Raw genomic sequence first — 21392 nt, forward strand, 5'->3', positions numbered from 1 at the left:
TATATATTATAAGATTACCATTTGATAAAGATGAGCAAATGATTCCACAAAATACATCTACTATTAATCAACAGAAATCCTCTTAATCACCCATATACTTTCCAGGACAAAACAATAGAATGATGAAAATGAAAATATGTTCAAACTAAACATGTCCTCATAGAGTCTACTTAAACAATATTTTCAGCATCTTCTGTCACTAGTTTAAAATGTGTGGTTTGAAATGTCAATAATCAAACTATCCCAATGTTGCCATTTTCATCTGAGTTGTTAAGGATACTCTAACAAATTCAACAATGACTTAATGGCTCTTCATTTTCTATTGTCACAAAATTTTGACTTCATAAGTTGCTTTGAACTTACTGAAGGAATGCAATAATTTAAAGGGAAAAAATGGCATGAAGCTATTACTAAGGCACCTCCTTAAATATATTTGGCAATATTAGTAAAAATAAGTATTCCTACTGGGACAACCACTTTGGAGAATTACTTGACTCTTTTAAAGTTAAAAATACACTTACTCTATGGCTCAGCAATTCTACTCTTAGGTATTTACCCAAGAGAAATAAAAATGCATGTCCACAAAAAGACTTGTAAAAACTTTATATAGTAGCTTTACTCATAGTAGACAAAAAAAAAAAAAAAGGGAAACAATCCAAATGTATATCAATAGATGTATAAATTGTGATATACTAATACAATGGAAGATATTCAGCAATAAAAAAGAATTTCTGATAAACACAACAAAATGGATAAATCTCAAAAACATTATGTTGAGCAAAATAAAACAGACACAAAAGAATGTACACTATACGAGTGTATTTACATGAAGTTCAAGAACAGGCAAAACTAATTGTTGGTGACAAATGAGAAGAGTAATTGCATATGGGGGATGGGCCCTATCTGGACAGGGGTACAAAGAAACTTTTTCAGATTATGGAAATGTTCTCTATCTTGAGAATGAGAAATGTGCACATTTCTCAAACTCATCCAGAGTACAATTAAGATGAGTGTATTTCACTGTATATAAATTTTACACAAACAAAACTCTAAAAAATCCCAAACCAGAAGGATGTGAATATACTAAGATTGTTATAATTCTAGTAATGGAAACAGGAAAGATTAAAGTCATATATCTGCCAATTAGTCAATCAGCAATATTGAGCACCTGTGCACACTGAACCTGACAGGACAAATTTTGGATTAAAAGAATAAAAATAACAAATAAGCCTATTTCCTCCATTTTTGCTACATAAAACATTATAGATCTCTCTGAAGATAAGAAAAAATAAACAAGCATACTTATAGTAATTTTGAGAAAAGCAAAATTTTCTTATCAATAACTGAACCAAGAGTAGGCTTCTCAATAATACAGAATTAGGCTGTAAGGTACGAAAAATATAAGATTTTTTTTAATAGCATACTCTTTTATACCAAGGTGAAAAATAGTATTTGCTGAAAGGCTCCAAACCTAGTCTTCTGTGCATTTTTCTAATAATATAAAACTCATTAACCTGCCAGGCACTGTTCTAAGGACTTAATATAAATCAACTAATTTAATTCTAACAGCAATTCTATAAGAGACACTATTATCACCCCCATTTTACTGATAAGGAAACTGAGGTTTAGAGAGGTCAAGTACCTGCCTAAGGTCATACTTAGACAGAGCCAGGCTCAAATCTCAAGTAGTCTGGTGCTAGGGCCCATGCTCTTAATCACTGCATGACATACTGGCTTCCGGGCTTTTTTTCAAGGCCCAAACACTCAAATTTATTCCTGGATTTTTCAGCAAAATCTCTAAATCAGCCTTTCTCCAAATACACTCTAGAAGTACTAACTTATAAGAGGATTCAATAAATTTTTTAAAATAAATATTTATTGATTTTTGATTAAGACTAAATAGAAAAATGATGGTGAATTTGTTCAACATTCTTTCCTACTGACCTTAGATTCAAGATTGCCTTAAGCCAAATGAAAAATTGGAATTTTTCTTAGTATTTTGGTGTCCGAGTCAGATGATTTTAACTCAAGCAATTTTTAATTGTATGTGATTATCTTTACCACTTCCCTAATATAGTTCAAATCATCAGTATTTATTGAGCCCCAACTACTAAAAAACACTACATGGCACTGGGAAAGTCAATGGATATGTATAAGAATTCTACTTTCAAGGAATTTCTCATACCTAGCACATTTCTCCTATTATGCTAGGATATATTAATTACCTAGGGTCTACTGAATTCCCATACCCGCATCCCCGGGTGGGAAGAGGTATGTGGATGGCTATTTAGTAGTATCTCACTACTAAACTGTGATTTTAATTTGCATTTCCCTGGTGACTAAAAATACTGAGCATCTTTTCATATGCTTATTTGCCATTTGTATATCTTTTTTGGTAATGCATCCATTCAAATTTTTTTGCCCATTAATTGCCCATTATTTTATTGGGTAGTTTATCTTATTATTATGTTATAAGAGTTCTTTATATACTCTGAAGATAAGCCTTTTATCAAAAATGTATTTTTCAAAAGTTTTCTAACAGTCAATGCCTTAACTATTCATTTTCTAAACGGTATCTTTTGAAAAGCAGTTTTAAACTGTGATAAGCCCAACTTATCACTGAAGCCCAACTTTCTGTTATGGGTTCATGTTTTTTGTGTCTTATTGAAGAACTCTTTGCCTAACCCAAAGCCATAATGATTTTTTTCTTCCCTCATTTTTTTATATTAAATAGTTTTATAATTTTAGCTCATATTCAGGTCTATGATCCAGTTTGAGTTAATTTTTGTATGTGGTGTAGTATAACAGTTGAGGTTCATTATTTTGCATTTAGATGTCCAATTGTTCCAGCATGATTTGTTGAGAAGACTGAGACCAATGCATTTTAATATAACAGAGCACAAGAAGTTCAGTGAGATGATTTCAGATTCTATACTACAACTAATCTTTAAGCAATTACAACTACCTGAAAAGGGTATTAAAATACCTCCCTCTTTTCAAACTATATAGCTGTGTGAGGCTAGATATTCTTCATATATTTCAACCAAAACACCACATCACAACAGATTGAATGCAGAAGCAGAAAGGAGAATCCAGCTATCTTTTATTAATCCAGACATTAAAGAGATTTGTAAAAATGTAATACATTGCCAGTCTTGATATTTTTGTTTTAAAAAAGTTATTTTACATAAAAAATATTTTATTTGCATAAATTTATAATGGGTTTATTATAGTTATTTTATATGAATAAATTAATATTAAGTTTTTTCTTAATTGTAATTTTGATTATAGTATACATCAATAGATTTAACCCACGTAAGCAAAAGCATTTTGGAGTCCTCAATAATTTTTAAGACTGCAAAGGAAACTGCTACCATCTCCCCTCAACTACTGAAATTAGCCTTATTGTAGCTAGAGTGATGTATCTAAATACATATCTGATAGGTCAAACTTGTTTTTAAATCCTTTCAACAGCTTTACCACCTTCTTAGAAGACTAAACTCCTTTCAATGGCCCACAAATCCTGCGCATCAAGCTTCCCTAATCTTTCCTAACTCCATTCTCATTCTCTTAATAAAATCGTCTTTTTTCAGGAATCCTTAAGTGCACCAAGCTCCACCTATATGTGCCTCGTCCTTGGGCCTAAAATGTTTCCCCCTCCTCCCTTTCTCGCTGAGTTCAGACCTCATCATTCTGATGTTACTTCAAACATTGATTACCTGATCTTCCTTACTCCCATCCTCAGGTTAGATCAGGTTCCTCTTTTATATATTCTTATGACTCCCTGCACATTTCCTTCATAGAATTTATCAGTTTGGGAGATTATACTTTTGATATTATGTGACTTAAGAGCTCTTGCATCTCACAGTAAAAGATAAATATAATAATCATATATATATAACTATTAAATGAAATTTTGCCTATGTGTCATGCATTTTCCCAAAATCAGTAATTCTCATCAGATCCTCAATGGTGTCCATAAACCTTGTAGTGAAAAATTAACCATACCCAAAGAGAGCTCCTTTGCTCTTGGCTACTGGGAGCTGGTATCTAGCCTCCCCGGAACTTCTTACCTAACAGGTGTGTCTTTGTTCGCCTGGGGACTAGACAAATGTGATCAGTGAAGGAGGCTTTGAGTCATACTTGATCAGTTCCAATCCTGAGAGGAAATGGAGACTAAAAGCATTAATATGACCTACAAGAGGGGCTAGAAACTAAAGGTCAGCATGTGGGCAGTTTGTAACTGAGCTTCAATAAAAGTTCTGGATACCAAAACCTTGGGTGAGTGTCCGTGGTTGGCAATACCTGATGTATTGTCACATATTACGGCCCAAAAGCAGTAATGCCATCCATGACTCTATGGGCAAAGGCTGACAAGAAATTTTACATGTTGACCAGTTTCTGCCCATATGTCTCTTCTTTTGGCTAATTTTAACCTGATCCTCTTCTTGTAACCTGTAATAAACCGTAAGTACAATAGCTTTCAGTGAGTTCTGTGATTTTTTTCTAGTGAATTATCAAACCTGAGAGTAGTTGTAGGGGTTCCTAAACTTGCAACTGGTGAGAGCAGTCTTGTATGGTCTATTCACTCAGACTCTGCAATTTGGCTAAACTCATTGCAACCAAAAAAAGGTTAAAAGCCAATAGGCTTGACTATGAGTTCCTTAAGAGCAGTAACTTTATCAGTATAATACATAGTAAAAAATGTAAGATACTTGAAATAAACGATACTCCCAGGATATCAATATTCTCTAACAATAATAGCAATAATGCTAATGATGATAAAGATGAAGATAAAAAAAACCGCAACCATTTACATGTCCTTACTATAGTACTATTCACTGTGAATATTACTATTCACAGATGAGGAACATGAAGATTAGAGTAAAATGTCTTGCTCAAGATAGTACTACTAGTGACAGATCGCATGTAAGCCCTGATTTAACTAATTTTAAGCCTACACACTTTACTATATTGTATTTCGTAAGACAAGTAAAGGAAGTTTAATATTATATTTTGCAAAGGACAAACAAATATCTAGCACTATCATCACTAAAACAGTTATCATTAAAGAGTAGCAACTGTTAGCATTGTTCAGGAATGTGGAATACTTAAGTATCCCTCTTTTAACTAAGACTTAGTCATAAGCATTCTGATGCTTACTTACAGCTTGTCTTTGAAATTCTTCTAAATAAAATAGAAGCTACACAGGTTAAAAACAAATTTAAAAATTAAATTCTTGTGTATTACTACCAAATGCTAAACACAAATTCCAAATACCTGAGATGGACAGATAACACTTCTGCCAAGAAAATCACCATATATGGTACCCTAATCTGTAAACAATGGGCACGAAGCTCTTTCTTACATTTTCCTCTACAAATTTTCCATCTCCTCCTCTCTAGTTTTCTCTCACATCCTGGCACTGTCCTAATGGCCTCTAAGAAAGGCTGAAAGGAACTGGAATCTGTCAGTACATGCAAGACCAGATGTCTCAAGCTGAACACTGTACTCAAAGGTCTTAAAGGCCTTTCTACCTTGAAACTAGACCTGTTAATATATAAACATAGTTCTTACAAATATATATATATATGTTTGTAAGTGTGTCAGAGTGTCTCCTGGTTACTTACTACTATATGTATATATGTATATACACACTTTACATTTTTAGTAATCATAAGAAAAACATAAGGCATTTGGCAATTGGTTATAAATAATTACATTAATTATCTTTATGTAGGTCCAGAGAAAACATCACATATTGAATGCTATTTGTTGAGATTACTTTAAAATTCATTATCATACTTCTACCAAATATGAAAACCAACAGTCGAGTTATGCTGTGTCAATTTTGGCAAACCAATCATGATAACAAAAATGTCTTAAGAGTGGATCAGTCTGGATCTACATTAAAAATTAATCATTAAAGGAGGACTGAGTGACATGAAATATAGGCAAATGAAGGAGAAAAAGTGAACATAAGTAAAGCACGGAAAAGAAAGAGGGACACACTAATGAATTAGACACAAATACTAAAGCCCACAAATAACCCACAGAGACAGAGAAAGTACCTGGAAAGCTGTGAGTGCGCCAGTCCCTGGGTTATACAGGCATCGCAGCGAAGGCATGCTGTCCGCCAGGCTGGAGCAGCCCAGCCACAGAGACCTGGGCATAGAGCACTGCAGAGAGAGGACAACTATGAGATGGGACAGTATGAGACAGGATGGTACAGATTACAGGAACTTTTAAGGCTTGACTTAATGTAATATTCCAATTGTACCTGGCCTTTATGATAGAAACATCTTTAAGAAACATACTACTTACTAGTTCTAATCCCAGAGAGAGACTCAAAAGGGGAACTAATGGCCAAAAAGCAGGGGGGAGGGAGGGATTATAGGCCAGAAAACAAAATATTTAGTAAAAATTTTTGTCCCTGTTCTTCTGAGTCTAAAGGAAATCCACTTCTTAATCCAATTAACCAATTCTTTTCCTCTATGTACCTCATACCTCAGCTCATCTCCCATAAATTTACCACAGGGAACTATTGTGCAGACTAAGCAGAAAAAGAAATAGTTCGTGTTAGCGTTTCAATATTAGGAATGGCAAATTAGAAAACAGAGGAAAGTTAACATTTTTTAGAAGTTGGGGAGAAGGAAAAGAAAAAGTATTATACCCCTATAGCTTTGACAGCAGCTAACTCTGCAGTTTGCTTACGTATGTTTTACATATCTTATTAGTCTGCTGTTCATTAACAAAAATACATAGTTACCATAGCAGCTGCCTCTTGATCTCTCCAAACGGATTGGGGGGGGCGGGAGCTGTGCCCAAGAAACAACCCAAACAGAAGGGAACGCAGCAACAAAGGACAGAAAAAAGAGAAAGAGAGAAAAAAAGAGAACCCCAAAAGCTGCTAGTATTCAAACCTTCTAAATAAAAAAGTATGTGTGAATGTAAATAAATATATATATAGTGTATTCAGGAGGGAGCAAAAAAAGGTAGAAATTACGATTTCTAGTAATACTAATTAAACAATATTAGTGTTATCGCTCCTAGAGCTTTATAAAACACTTTTATCTTTTAGAAGAATTTTTATATTCTTCAAGTTTCTCTAAAGGTATCCCAGGCTGAAGTTTTGTCCATCAACTTGGGTGCTATTACAGTCTAATAATACCAAAAAAATTAAAAACCTGATCATAGCACATATAAAAACAAGAATACATATTTTAAAATATAGCAATTAACGCACATAATACTAAACTTTACAAGTTTTGAAATATTAAATATCATTATGAGGCTTTTTTTCTTCTTGAAATATTTTAGTTGCAAAAATTAATATTAGGAAACAAAATATGGTATACATTACTCATACTACCTATAATTGATATAAGGATAGTATCCTGCAAAAGATTCCAAAAAATGACCTGGTCTAGACATCTGCTTTCATGTCATTATTTCCTCATTTTATAGTTAAGGTGATTGATGCCCAGGTGAAATTAAGTACTTCTCCATGATCATGAATTTAGAAAGTAGAGAAGTAGGAACTAGAATCCTGGCCTATTGCTTCTTAGTGCAGAACTCTTTCTCCTGCCTCCATCCATCCCTAGGCATTATAGTGGAGACATCAGATTTCAAAGACAGATACATGCTAAAGGTATCACTGGATAACACACTAACCAAAACAGCTAAACCACTTTGAACTCCTACAACAGTCATCTAACTTTGGTCACTGTTTCCAGTGCTTCTTCACCTCAAGCTGCAATCCATTTTACAAACAGCAGCTATATAGAATACTTGTGTTCACTTTATCATATCACTCCCGTCAATAATTCATAAAGGCTTTCTATATTTACTGTATGAAATCCAAGTATGGTATTAATCTGACTTTTCCCCACTGCCTACATTAACTCACCTTCTCTGTCCTTCCACTTGGCCTAACAATCTAGCTAACTACCTTCATATTTTTTTCAAATATCCATTTTACCCACATACCTTTATCATTTTCTTCTCCCCTTCACCTTGCAAATGTACATCTACCATTTACTTCTATATCTCCTTAGAACTATTTATACTCATTTTAGTCTCATTCAGTGGTTCTCAGTAGCAGACATTCTCATATTATAAGAAGGCAGCAGGGAGAATAAGGAAGAGCAAGATAAAAAAGGTTTCCTTCCCCTTGAGAACCACTGTTCTACTCACATTACTGCTATACACTGGAAGCATCAAGTTCTTCACGAAAATAATTTAAGTAAATGATATTTAAAATTTCTAAGTCTAATGTTTTAGTAATTTATTCAACGAGCATTTATTGAGCAAATCTTCCTTGTACTAACTAGATACTGTTCTAGGCACTAGGGATAGAACAATGAACAAAAGAAACAAAAATCCTTCACATTCCAGTGACATTTCCTCAACCTTAAATTTTTCTACATTTAAAATCCTTAACATAAAAGAAACTTGTTTGTGAGTTTCTCTCATTGTTAATGAGAGACAATGTACTATTAAGCAGTTGGTTCTGTGTATGCTGGGTAGAAGAAAGTCTCATTCCGAAGGAGGGACTGAATTTGAGAAAAACGGGAGAAAGAAAAGTAAAACAAAAAAGAGAAAATGAAAATACAGAAGAGGAAAAGGAAATAGTGGAAGAAAATGGAGTAGGCATTGGAAAGTAGCCTGTTATTTCTCCCCATTCCCTTCTCAAGAGGAAGATGGCTCAAATACTTCCATTCATACTAAAGCCACCTGCTGCATGATCATCTCTATTTTTATTAAAATATGCATATTTTATTTGTATTTGTAAATGTTCTTTGGTAAGTTTTTAAGGCATTCCTTTTCGAATGTCTGTCTCCATTTTGTATTAGATCCTGTGTTATTTTTGCAGTATGTACTTTCCTTACTGTAACTTACTCTAATGCTCTTCCTCATTCACTCATCTCTCTCTTTCATCAAAACTCCTAAGAACTAAGAATTCGAAAGGGCTTACCCCATCCCCTTGAACTAAAATTCCAAAATAAAATTATAATCAATAATAAGCCACATAATCCAGCAAAGCCACTAGATATACTGGTGTGATATCTAAAATAGCATTAACTTGCAAACACCACACAGAGGATGCATTCCCAATTATTACAAGACAATTGGTGTGGGTATGAAAATTGCACTTGAATATAATCAAATTTGCACATTATCATAAGATTTTATATATTATAGCTCAATTTAAAAACCAATTTTCAAATTGGTTTGTACTGTAACAATCTTACCTATACTGGTAAATGTCACTTAAAAACACTGAGAAAAAAATATATAATTACAAAATTAATGGAATAGGCTATACCATCTACTACTTCTTTTTCCCTTCTACCCTCATGTTCATGAGTATTTTCTAAATGAAGGGGAAAATCAAAGGAAATTTAGACAATAAGTAACAGAGTGGAAAGTAGTGCCATATTAGTTACTATTCTTATGTATCTGCATACTCAGGGGCCATCTCGATTGGTTAATTTCTGACAGATTAAAGACTTAAATCTGTCCTTCAATATGTAATAAACAATCCTCTTTAAAATGCCCAAAAAGCACACACAGGTTTCTACTTAACATTTGAGCTGTAAAAGTTTGTTTCTCCTTGCAAATTACATTTAAATTTCTAAGGTTTTCTTTCTGCACTTAAAAAATTTTTTAATTAAAAAAAAAAAAAGCAGAGTCTAAACTAAGCTGCAATCCAGCAATATTCTCACGTTTAAATATTTAACTTCCATTAACTGTTAAAGAACTTCTGAATTCCTTAAATGTTTCTCCTATGCGATCTCAAAAGCTATAACCAAGTTTGGATCATATATGTACCCCCATCCTAGAGAAATCCAGCCATACAAATCACAAATTTGTTTATTCAGCTCATTTCCCAATTAACTCTCCTTTGCAAAATCAAAGAAAGTTGAAGACTATAATAATTTCTTACAACTGAAGTTTGTTACCCAATTGAATGAGTTTACTAGCTTTTTAAAAGCATACAAGCTATTTTTTTAAAATGTTGGAACTTTTTTACTACTATAAAGAATCAGAAAAAGAGACTGAAATGTTGCAACAAAGGGCCACCAGGGAGAATACAGTATCTAGTGCTCATCGGGTTCAAAGAGAATATAGTACCTAGTGCCCATCAGGTTCAACAGCACAAATTAATTTTCAGAGAACACTAAAAACCTTAACTCCTCTTCCTACTTGGCTGCCTGGAGAAAAGTCACAGTTTCTCTTCACTGACAGAGGGCCCTACGGGCAAAAGGCCGGCCTCAGCATTTACTGTAAGAAAGCTCAATGACAAAATCTCCTAAACTCAGGTCCCTGTTGGTCAACTTCTAGGAGTAATAGAAGCTATAATAATCAACAATAAAAAGATTGCTGCATTGAGAGTTTATGTATCCTTAAGCCATGGAATAGAAGAATTCCCTTTTCACTACTATATCAACTAAAAAAATTCAGGCCAAGAGAACTACAGTATTCCATAGGCCATGTAATATATTCAGACTCTACCTATACAAATTCGATGCCTGCCTCTTAGGAATCCCAATTTAGTTCACCCCAAAAATGAAACTCCCACCTGTCACAAAGGATAATCATATCTGCCCAGCCTTACTGCACAAGGCTGTGGTAAAATTAAAATAAGAGATCTAAAAACTTCACGTACAAAGGAAAAAAGTGGAAAGTGGCACCATTACTAAGAACAGGCTTCCATGAATGCCACTTGCATTTCAGAATGTTCTGTAAAGTCATTATGAATTATAGACCATGGAATCAATATATCCATCAATCAAATATTTATTATTCATTACAGAATGGAAAAAGGTGGAGTACAAGGAGAAGAGAACCAAAATTGATCAGGCATATTTTCCAGATAGTGTGCTAGATCCTTGAAATACATTATTTCACTTAATCATTACAACCTTGTCAAAGAGTTATTAGTATTTTCACTTTAACAGAAGAGTAAACTCAAGTTCAGAAAAGTTACAATGACTAAATGGCAATGGCAAAATAAGACTCCATATGTTTGTCTCCCAAAATGCAGACTTGCTATAAAGACCTGTTCTCAAGTAGTTTATACTCTATTAGGGAGACAAATTAACTAATACAAATAGTAATAAGGAAAAATACTATAATGTATTAAATTGTGTTAGACAATAGCTGCTATATAAGTTTAGTTAAAATTTATAATTTTTTAGAAGTTCAGACACAGGCTTTAATTTTATTGAAGCACTTGTTACTGTATATAAATTGTGCATTTGCTATATACATTCCTCAGAGTTATGAGTCATGTCTTACCTTTTTTTTTTTTAATCTCCAGTATTTGGTCATAGTAGATGCTCAATAAATGTGAACTTAATGGTGAGAGACCAGTGAAAGCTATATATCAAAGAGAAGAAGAAAGCATTTTTTGCTTATGAAATTGTGAGAATACTGATAAAATAACATTGGTTGCTTTCCTGTGACTAATCTTACTAGATTGGACGGTTCATGATAAGGCTATCACAATTCATTTTCTTGTTCACCTGTAAAACAATCTAATAAAGTAAATAAGATCCAGAGAGGTTAAACAGATTACTAAAAGTTGATGAGTACCTATAGCAGTAAAGATGAGTTTCAAAACTAGATATTCCAATGGCTTAGGACAGTGCTACATACAAATGGCACTTAAAAAGTCAGACTGGAGTTACCTCATTTATTAAGAAATGGGGAGGCGAAGGTAGTAAGGGGTACTGGGCTGACTACAAAAACTAAAGAAAAGGAATCTCACCCAACAGACTGTTGTAATCATCAAAGTAATGGCCATGGAGAAGACAAACTTACATCAAAAGGAGGATTAACAGGACTTAATGACTGACTGTAAGGAAAGAAAGAGGATGAGTCAGAAATAATTCCAAGATTTCAAACCTGAATGACTGGAAGAATGGTGGTAGCAATGACAGACACAGGTAAATTGAAAACTACCTGGTTGGGGTGGAGGGGCTAGATAAGCTCAGAAATCATGAATGTGATATAATAATAAACTTCTAATATGTGAGTAAAAATATGGCATAAAGCCTGGGTATAAACCTGTAAAGATGACATAGATGTGGGAACAAGTGGCTTTTGTGTAGGTTGTAATGCACTAGGTTAAAAGTATTTCCTGTAAAAATACTAGCGAGGTTTCTTTTTTTTTTTTAAATAACATTTAACTGATTCCTCTTCCCTCATCTCCTTTCTTACCTGAACAATTCAACAGCCAGTAAGTGAGTATAGGCTAAGTAGGCAACAAGTTGAGTGACAGAAGTGGCTACAGTGGCCCAATACAGGCTTTAAGAATCCAAGTGGTGTGAGAAAGGCATCCCTGAAGGGGAAGCAGCCTAGCATAGAGTTTCAGTATATATAAAGACAGAACTCTCTAGGTAAATGATGTACACACATACACACAAACATAACTCTATCAATGAAAAAAAACCCAGTAACAGCAACACTGTAAGAGCAATGAGTACATTTAATGATTCTAAATATCACTCTCCATTAAAAATACCAAGGTTCCATAGAACGGTGGCTGATTCTCCAGGGCTCTGGCAGGGAAAATTTAAGATGAGCTTAGAATATCTTGTGGAAACATGGCAAGATGACACATGGGCCGATGTGAAAGGCTCTCAAAGACTAAATCTGGGACAAACTGAATACCAAATTAAATGATGATAATAATGGATTATAACTGTGGCAGGCAAAGTCTTCTCTTAACATGCTCCCCAATGTGTCCCACCTCTTGGTATTCATAACCCTATTGTAATCCTGTCCCCTTGAGTGTGAGACAGCCTAGTACTTTGCTTCTAGGTTATATTAGATTATGACTTCCAACTTGCTAATACTCTATTGCCTTCTTCTCCTGCATGCTTTTATGAAGCAAGCAGCATACAAGAGAGGTCCATGTGGCAAAGAACTGAGTGTGGCCTCCAGCCAAGAGCCAGCCCTTAGGAATTGAGGCTCTAAGTCCAATAGCCCTTGAGGAAGAGGAAATCTGCCGAAAAAATATGTAAACTTGGAAGTGGATTTACCCAGTCAAACCTTCAAATGAGACTTCAACCCTAGCCAATATCTTCATTATAGCCTTGTGAGAGATCTTGAAGCACAGGACCCAGGTAGCCATGCCCAGACTCCTGACTCAAAGAAACTGTGAGATAATAAATATGTGTCTTATGTTACTATAAGCCACTAAATTTGTGGTATTTTGGTTTGCAGCAAAAGATAACTAATAAGCCTCTGAATAAAATAAAAATCCATGACTCTACTAGTGATGTAAAGAATAAACTGGTTTGATGAGGAATATGATACTTGAATAGTCTCAAAAAATCTCCCCACATAATACTTATTACAAGGAGAAAACAGTAACTTTAAAGTGGAAAAACATGACTGACATCTTAATCAAGTGATCAGCATTAATACTGCCAATAATGAAACAAATTAAAATCACATGGTACCTAATAGAATGCAATACAAAAAACAGAGCATCACCTCTGAGATATTCCTGCCAAAGATATATTAGAAAAACCCAAACTGAAAAACAATCTACAAAATAACTGGCTTGTAATCCTCAAAATTGTCAATGTCATGAAAGTCAAGGAAAGACTGAAGAACTGTCCCAGACTGAAGGAGACTAATGAGACATGACAACAAAATGCAAAATGTGATTCTGGACTAGGTCCTTTTGCTACAAAGGACATCCATTGGGACTGCTAGAAAAATCTGAATGGGGTCTATGGATTATCCATAGAATATTAATTTTCTTATAAGAATATTAATTTTCTTATTTTTGATGACTGTTACTGGGTTACATAGGAGAATGTTATTGTTTGTAAGAAATACATATTAAAGAAGTCAGGAATGATGAGCCATCATACAGTAACTTACTCTCAAATAATTTATGGAAAAAATGTTATCTGCATTTTACTTACAACATTTCTGTGAGCTTAGAATGTTTAAAAATAATATGAAAAATTAATTAATAAAAATATATATTGGGATTTTGCTTTTTGCTATGGTGTATAATTGTTAGCAGACTAAATTTCATGCAGAAAAAGATAACAATAAAAGATGAATAAAATATATAAAACTATTCGAAGGCATCAGAGAAGTTTAGGCACCAAGACTTTAGGGGCCAAAATCCTGGGCAGGAGGAAAATATATTGTGGTAAATCTGAGGCATCTGCTAACTCTTAGGTTTTGCATGCAGAGTCAGATGCTAAAAAATTAAGTTTAAAGTGTATTTCAGCAATCCCGTGGTGCTAAGGTGAGAAAAATAAGAGTACAGAGCTCATTAAAAACAAGGTGCCCTGTTTTGTTTTGTTTTTTCAGTTGATATCATGGAAGGGCACCAGAAATAGAGCAGCCTCAATCAAACCAAAGAGATGTACCATGAAAAGAATATTAAACTCTCTCCAAAGGGAGACAGATGGCATCTAGAGTCTCTACCATTTTCATAAAAAATTGCAATAAAAAATTATTAAGAATTCAAGGAAAAGGGATCAAATGACCCAAAACTAGAAAACAGAAACAATAAAAACAGACACCCAAATAGCCAAAAGGTGAAAAGTGTCTACTGAGGAATGAATGGATAAATAAAATGCAGTACAGTATATAAATACAATGGAATATTATTCAGCCTTAAAAAGGAAAGAAATTCTAACATATGCTACAATATGAATAAACCTTGAGAGTGTTATGTTAAATTAAATAAGCAACTCACAAAAGACAAATACTGTATTATTCCACTTATATGAGGTACCAGAAGTAATCAAATTCAGAAAGAATAGTGGCTGCCAGTAGCTAGTGGGGGGGACAGCAGGGGCAAGAAAAATGGGGAGTATAATGTGTACAGAATTTCGGCTTTGCACGATGAAAAAGTTCTGGAGATTGGCTGCACAACAATGTGAATATAAAGCTAGACTATACACTTAAAATTATTAAGATGATAAATTTTATGTAATATATATTTTAACACACAAAAAAAACCCACAGTGATAAGTATTAGAATTTTTAGACATAGGCTTTATAAAATAACCATGTTTAAGATAGTCAAGAAAATAGGTGAAAAAGTGAAGATAAAAAGTATATAACATAGAAATCCTATAATTAAATAAATATAAAAGATGAAATTAAGAATTCTTTAGATTCGTTTGAGGGCAGATTAGAAACAGAGCAAGTGAGAATTAGTAAACAGGAAGATAGGTGAGTAGAAAATCACTGAATTGAAAACAGATAAAAGGATAGAAAAATGCTGAAAAGAATGTAAAAGATATAAATGACACAGTGGAAAGTAAGTGTATGTGTATTTAGACTCCTAGAAGAAAAAGAGAAAATGGGGCAAAAGCAACCATTAAAAAGATACCAAAATTTTTTTAAAACTGATGAAAATCATCAAGCCATAGAGTCAAGAATCTCTGCAAACATACAAAAAAAGCATCTTTTCTATGCCTTGGCAAACTGTCATTCTAAGTTTGAATCATCTTTATCATTTGCACTTTCAATGCTGTGAAATATCTTTAGGAGTTCCTTTACTGTAAAATTTTTTGACTTTAATGTGACATTTTTCCTCTGGGATATCTTTGTCTTTTTTGTCACAACCGTTTTTCCTCATTTATGTTAATAAATTCACCTTCACTAAGTTCTCTGCTGCATATCTAGAATCTATCAAATAGTATCAGTATCAACATTTCTATGGTCAGCTATTTCTTCTATGATTCCATTTAATCTCACCTCAAATTTCAATCAAAGTATTATCATTTTACTTTGCTTCATCTGTCACATGGACTTAATACTAGGAGAGGAGACAACATAACCACACACCATGTTTTCTGTGCATAACTTAATGTGACTAAATCACCAAAAGACTGAAAAAAGTGACTGATCATAATGTGCATCTGTTTTTCACATAGTGATATGCTGATGGGAGAGCTTTCAATGAAGTGTACTTAACAAAAATCACTCACAGTTAATATACTATAGTAACTAAAATCTGAACCATGTTTTGGGAGACTGATGGTATTTAAACTTTAGTAATTAAAGTTTATACACATCAGAACCATACAAAGTGAGGAATTCCAGTACCTTAAAATTAAATAAAATGGAAACTCTAAGTAAAAGAAGAACATTAGACTTCAGCTTCTACCATAAAGGAGTAGCTGGTATCAAACTTGCCCTCCATCATAAGACAAGAAAACTAGACAAAATATCTGAAATGTATATTTGAAGACATTGACACCATGCAATGCCAGACTATAAACCCTGCATGGCCTTCAAAATTGTCCTAGTTTTATACGCTGAGGAACCTTCCAGTCTGTGGCATAAGAAACAAGAATCTAAACAGAGCAAAATGGGACCACTTATTGAGAAAACAGAACAGAATTTGGGGAGGATAAAGAGACTAGACTGGTGAGGCAGAATATTAGAGACTTATGCAGAAAAAAAGCTCCAGATATCTGAACATGAGGCCCCTTAAGTCTGCTCCTGAACACTAAGTTCTGTTTGTACAGGGTGAAACTCTACAAAGGCCAGGCAGAGACCCATGAGGAAGCTATAAGCTCAACGACTCCTAGAACCCATACAGAGCTGGAGAACTTTTCTGTTCTGACCAGCCAGATTGTAGAATTTAACACTTGGGACATTCAGTAGAAGCTCCAGAAAGCTTACACTAAACCTACTCGAATAAAGCTTAAAATCAAGCCACAACAGCATCAAGGTGATCTGCAAGAAACTTAACTGTTGGCTGAAAAAACACAAGATTCCTTTAAAAAGATAATAAAATACAAATATGGAATAATGTAACACAATGTCTAAATCTAAAATTACTTGATAAAAAGCAGTAAAACGTGACTCATAATCAGGGGGAAGGAATATCAGTCAACAGAAGCAGATCCAGAAATGACAGTGATGAAATTAGCACACCAAAACATTAAAATAGCTATTATAACATGAACATAGTAAAGAGAACTGTAGGATATAAAAAATAAATGAAATAAAACTTCCAGAAAAGAAAAATACAGTCTGAAATGATCATTTTAACAGGTGACAGTAACAGCTGATTAAACACAGTAGAAGAAAAGATCAGTGAACTTGGAAAAATAGCAATATGCAAAATAAAGCACTAAAATGAAAAAGGCTGGAAAAAAATGAACAATACCTCAGTGACCTAGAAGAAATAATCAAGTGGTCCAACATATGTATAACTGGTACTCCATTAAAAAAATCATGAGGAGAAGGTTGGGAGGAAGCATAAAATATATTTGGAAAATATATCACAAAAAAAATGACACTAGAGATAATTGTACAAAAATATGAAAAGTGCCAGAAATATAGATAGGTGAGTAAACATTTAAAAAATATTTCTCATATTAAAACTTACTTTAAAAATAACAATTTAAGCAAAAATAATACTAAATTGATATTTATAATATATTTGGAAATAAAACACATGAAAATAACAAGATAGAGGAAATGGAAGTACATTATATGTGAAGTAAAATATTATTTTAAGGAAGACTGTGATAAGTTAAAGGTACATATTGTTTTGCAAATCATGTACCTGATAAGGGTCTCATATCTAGAATACATGAAGAACTTTTACAACTCAATGACATGACAAACCACCTTAAAAAATGGACAAAGGATTTGAATAGACATTTCTCCAAAGAAGACTCACAAATGGACAATAAGCACGTAAAAAAGGGTGCTCAACTTCAGTAGACATTAGGGAAATGCAAATCAAAACCACAAGGAGGTTACCATCACACTCACTAGGACGACAACTGTTTAAAAATTACCAGAGCCATCCGGATATCTCAGGAGAGAAGTGTATGTCAGGAGAGCCAGATCGACCAAAAGGAGTTTTATCATCAATGTCTTATCTAGTCTCAACAGCTTTTGAAGCTACAATTTTAAAAAGCAAAACGAAAACAGAAAATAAGTTGTGGTAAAGATGTGGAGAAAATGGAACCCTCATACATTGCTAGTGGGAATACAAAAAGGTTCAGTAACTATAGAAAACAGCTTGACAGTTCCTCAAAAAGTTAAACATAAACATGTGACCTCCTCTAGCAACTCCACTCCTGAGTACACTCCCAAAAGAAATGAAAACAGGTACTCAAACAAATACACATACACATATTCACGGCAACCTTATTCACTAAAACCAAAAGGTAGAAACAGCTTCACTGTTCACCAACAAAAGAATAAACAAATTGTGGTATATACACACAATGGCATATTTATTGGCCATAAAAATTAATTAAATACTGATACAAGCTACTGATGAACCTCAAGTGAAAGAAGTGAAAGGGAAAGAAGCGAGACACAGAAGATCATGTATTGTATGATTCTATTTATATATAAAATATCCAGGATAGATGAATGTAGATTGGTGATTGACAGAGCCTGGGGGGAGAAGGGAATGGACTGAAATTGTTTAATAAATAAGTTTTATTTGAAGTAATGGAAATGTTTTGGAACTAGATAGAGGTGGTGATTGTACAACATTGTCAATGTACTAAATGCCACTAAATCGTTCACTTTAAATTGGTTAATTTTATGTTATGTAAATTTTACCTCAATAAATATTTTTAAATGCATATTGAACTCTCTAGGGCAACCACTAAATAAAACAAAAGTACTTAATAAGCCAACAGAAGGGATAAAATGGAATACTAAAAAATAATTCAAGAGAGAGCAGGCAAATTTAAAACAAAAGAGAACAGTTGGGACAAATAGAAACACATAGTAAAATGGTATATTTCAACTTAACCATACCAGTAACGACTAAATATAAATGGTCTAAATCTACATTTTTTAATATAGTGACCACTAGCCACATGTGGCTACTAAGCATGCTGGTCCAAACTGAGATGTGTTAAACTATAAAGTCACATTGGATTTTGAAGACAATACAAATAAAATAAAGTATCTCAATAACTTTATACAGATTACATGTTAAAATGATACTTAAATACACTGGCTTTTAAAAAAGCACTTAAAAAATTCAACAGTTTCTTTTTACTTTTTTGATAAGAAAATTTAAAAATATATACTTGATTAGCATCTGTGGCTAACACATTTCTATTGTACAGTATAAGTTCAAACACTGGAAGACAGATTGTTAGACTGAATTAAAAAGCAAGACACAGCTGTATATAAATGTACGCAGATAAATTAAAAGTAAAGCTTGAAAAGATGTCATAGAGTTATCATAAAAAAGTGAAAATGGCTACATTAATGAACAAGGAATATTAAACAGGGATAAAGAGGGCCTTTCATAATAATAAAGAGGTCAACTCATCAAGAACGACCTTAAAAGGGTATGATGTACTAATAAAATTTCAAAATAACAAAGAGAGAACAAATCTACAACCACAGTCTAAGGTGTTAACACCCCTCTCTTAGCTATTTGACAGAATAAGCAAACAAGTGAAGAGCACAATTAATGGACTTAAGGACTTATCTAGAACACTGTACCCAACAACTGCAATTGTCTTCAAGCACACTTGCTACACTTACCAAAATAGAGCTTAAAATGGGCCCAAGCAAGTACAAACAAATTTCAAAGGACTAAACTTGCAGAGTATTTTGTTAATGAGCTATAAATTGGTGTAGAAAAGATACCTAGAAGGGGTTCTGGTTCTAGTTAAGATGGACTTAAGCACAGTCACTTCTCTGTCTACCACTGAATGCAACTACTAAAAAATGGACAGAGCATGGTGCAGCTATCTGAGGACACTGAAAAGTGAACAGCAGTAGGTGGACTGGTGAAGAAGACTTCAACACAGCACTGAACCAACAATAAATTTACCATTTTAAAAAAAATTATTTCTGTCTACAGCCATGCCACCCTAAACAAGCCCGATCGATCCCATCTGATCTCGGAAGCTAAGCAGGGTTGGGCCTGGTTAGTACTTGGATAGGAGACCACCTAGGAAGACTAGGTGCTGTAGGCGCTAAAAAAAAATAAGTAAATAAAATTTATTTCAGTATCCACCAGCCTAGACTGCAGCATAAAAACCAAAAGTAGATATTAGTGTAGGCAAAGAGAGATTCAAGAGAAGCCCTCTAGTTCTGGCCTAGGAATATAGAAGGGGTATCCTAACTCTCAAATAGTGAAAATCTTCCATTTTTCATTCTTAAAATTTTCTTTATTCTTTCCAAGAATCCCATGATGAAAGCCGCAGTAGAAGCCTTGGCCCACAGGAGCCTAAAACTGAAGTAACTCTCTTTGATCAGAGGAATTGTGATCCTAAAATGCTGATGTGAAATCTCATTGCTTTTTTTTTTCTCTCTCTATCCTCCCATCCATTAGCCCCAGATGCAGTAACATATTCAGGTAGAAAATGTTAAATAAAGCCCCAGCTGTCTGGCTGGAGGACTGAAAATGGAGAGTCCCAGGGGACTAGAAAGTACTAGGGAGACTGTGGAGAAAGAGGAGCTCAGGAAAGCAAGCCCACAAGGTGGTTTGTGAACTTCTGCGCTCACCTACAAGCTTCCCAGATGTGAATATGACCCAAAACAGCAAGCCACAGTCTTTGAGAACTGAACTACCAGAGTACCATCTAGATCCCGGACTGGTCACTGAGTGGCACATACATGGAACAATTTCAGTAGCACTGCAAGGCTTTAAAAATGGAATAGACATTGAAATCACAACCCCACAAAAAGCTATTTGAACTTGTAGGCTGAACTCTACTGGATTGAGAGCCCGATAAAACAAAAACATCAACATTTTCAACATAATTTAAATAAAACTCAGTTCTATATATTAAAAATGTCCAGGATAGAACCCATATATTACTTGGCATACATAAAAGGAGGAAGAGAGATATTTCAACTCACATCAGCAGATGCCAATACTAAACTGACACAGATGATGGAATTAACTTTAGAGACAAAGACTTAAAAGTAACTAGTATAAAAAAAGGTTCCAATAACTAAGGGCAAACACGCCGGAAAAAGATGGAAAGATAGGAAGTGTCAGCAAAGAAATGGCAGATATAAAGAACAATCAAATGGAAGTAAAACAACTGGAAAAAAATGGAAATTTTAAAACTCATTGGAGGAACTCAATAGTGGAATAGAGATAACAGACCAATACTCCTTATCAATATACAGGCAAAATTCCTAAACAAATACTAGCGAATAAAATCCAGTAACATATAAAAAGGATTATACACAATGACCAAGTAAGATTTATCCCAGGAATGCAAGGGTGGCTGCTTTCAGTCTTAGGGGTGTTCCAATGCCTAGCTCTATGTCTTCGCAGTGCCTGACTACATACACTTCGATCCCTTTAGTTCTATGAACTATCTCTGAACCCTTAATATAGTTGCCCCTTCTTGCTTAAGGGAAGAATGAAGCAATCT

At 33.9% G+C, this 21392-nt stretch overlaps 1 protein-coding gene and 1 pseudogene across 5 annotated transcripts in view; one reads left to right on the top strand and one right to left on the bottom strand.

The window, feature by feature from the left end:
• Positions 1–21392, bottom strand: part of BTRC (beta-transducin repeat containing E3 ubiquitin protein ligase) — a 147840-nt gene that overhangs the window by 94421 nt on the left and 32027 nt on the right. For 4 of the 5 annotated variants that reach the window (XM_039871436.1, XM_039871435.1, XM_039871437.1 and 1 more), the window contains exon 2: positions 6072–6179. The exons of the other annotated variant lie outside the window; for it this stretch is intronic. In XM_039871436.1, coding sequence (XP_039727370.1) covers positions 6072–6179 — 108 coding nt within the window. The remainder of the gene's footprint in view (positions 1–6071; positions 6180–21392) is intronic. 5 annotated transcript variants of the gene reach the window in all.
• LOC120609874 (uncharacterized) lies at positions 19854–19976 on the top strand (annotated as a pseudogene).

This window comes from Pteropus medius, unplaced genomic scaffold (genome assembly GCF_902729225.1).
Source record: "Pteropus medius unplaced genomic scaffold, Ma_sr-lr_union100, whole genome shotgun sequence".
Lineage (NCBI taxonomy): Eukaryota > Metazoa > Chordata > Mammalia > Chiroptera > Pteropodidae > Pteropus > Pteropus medius.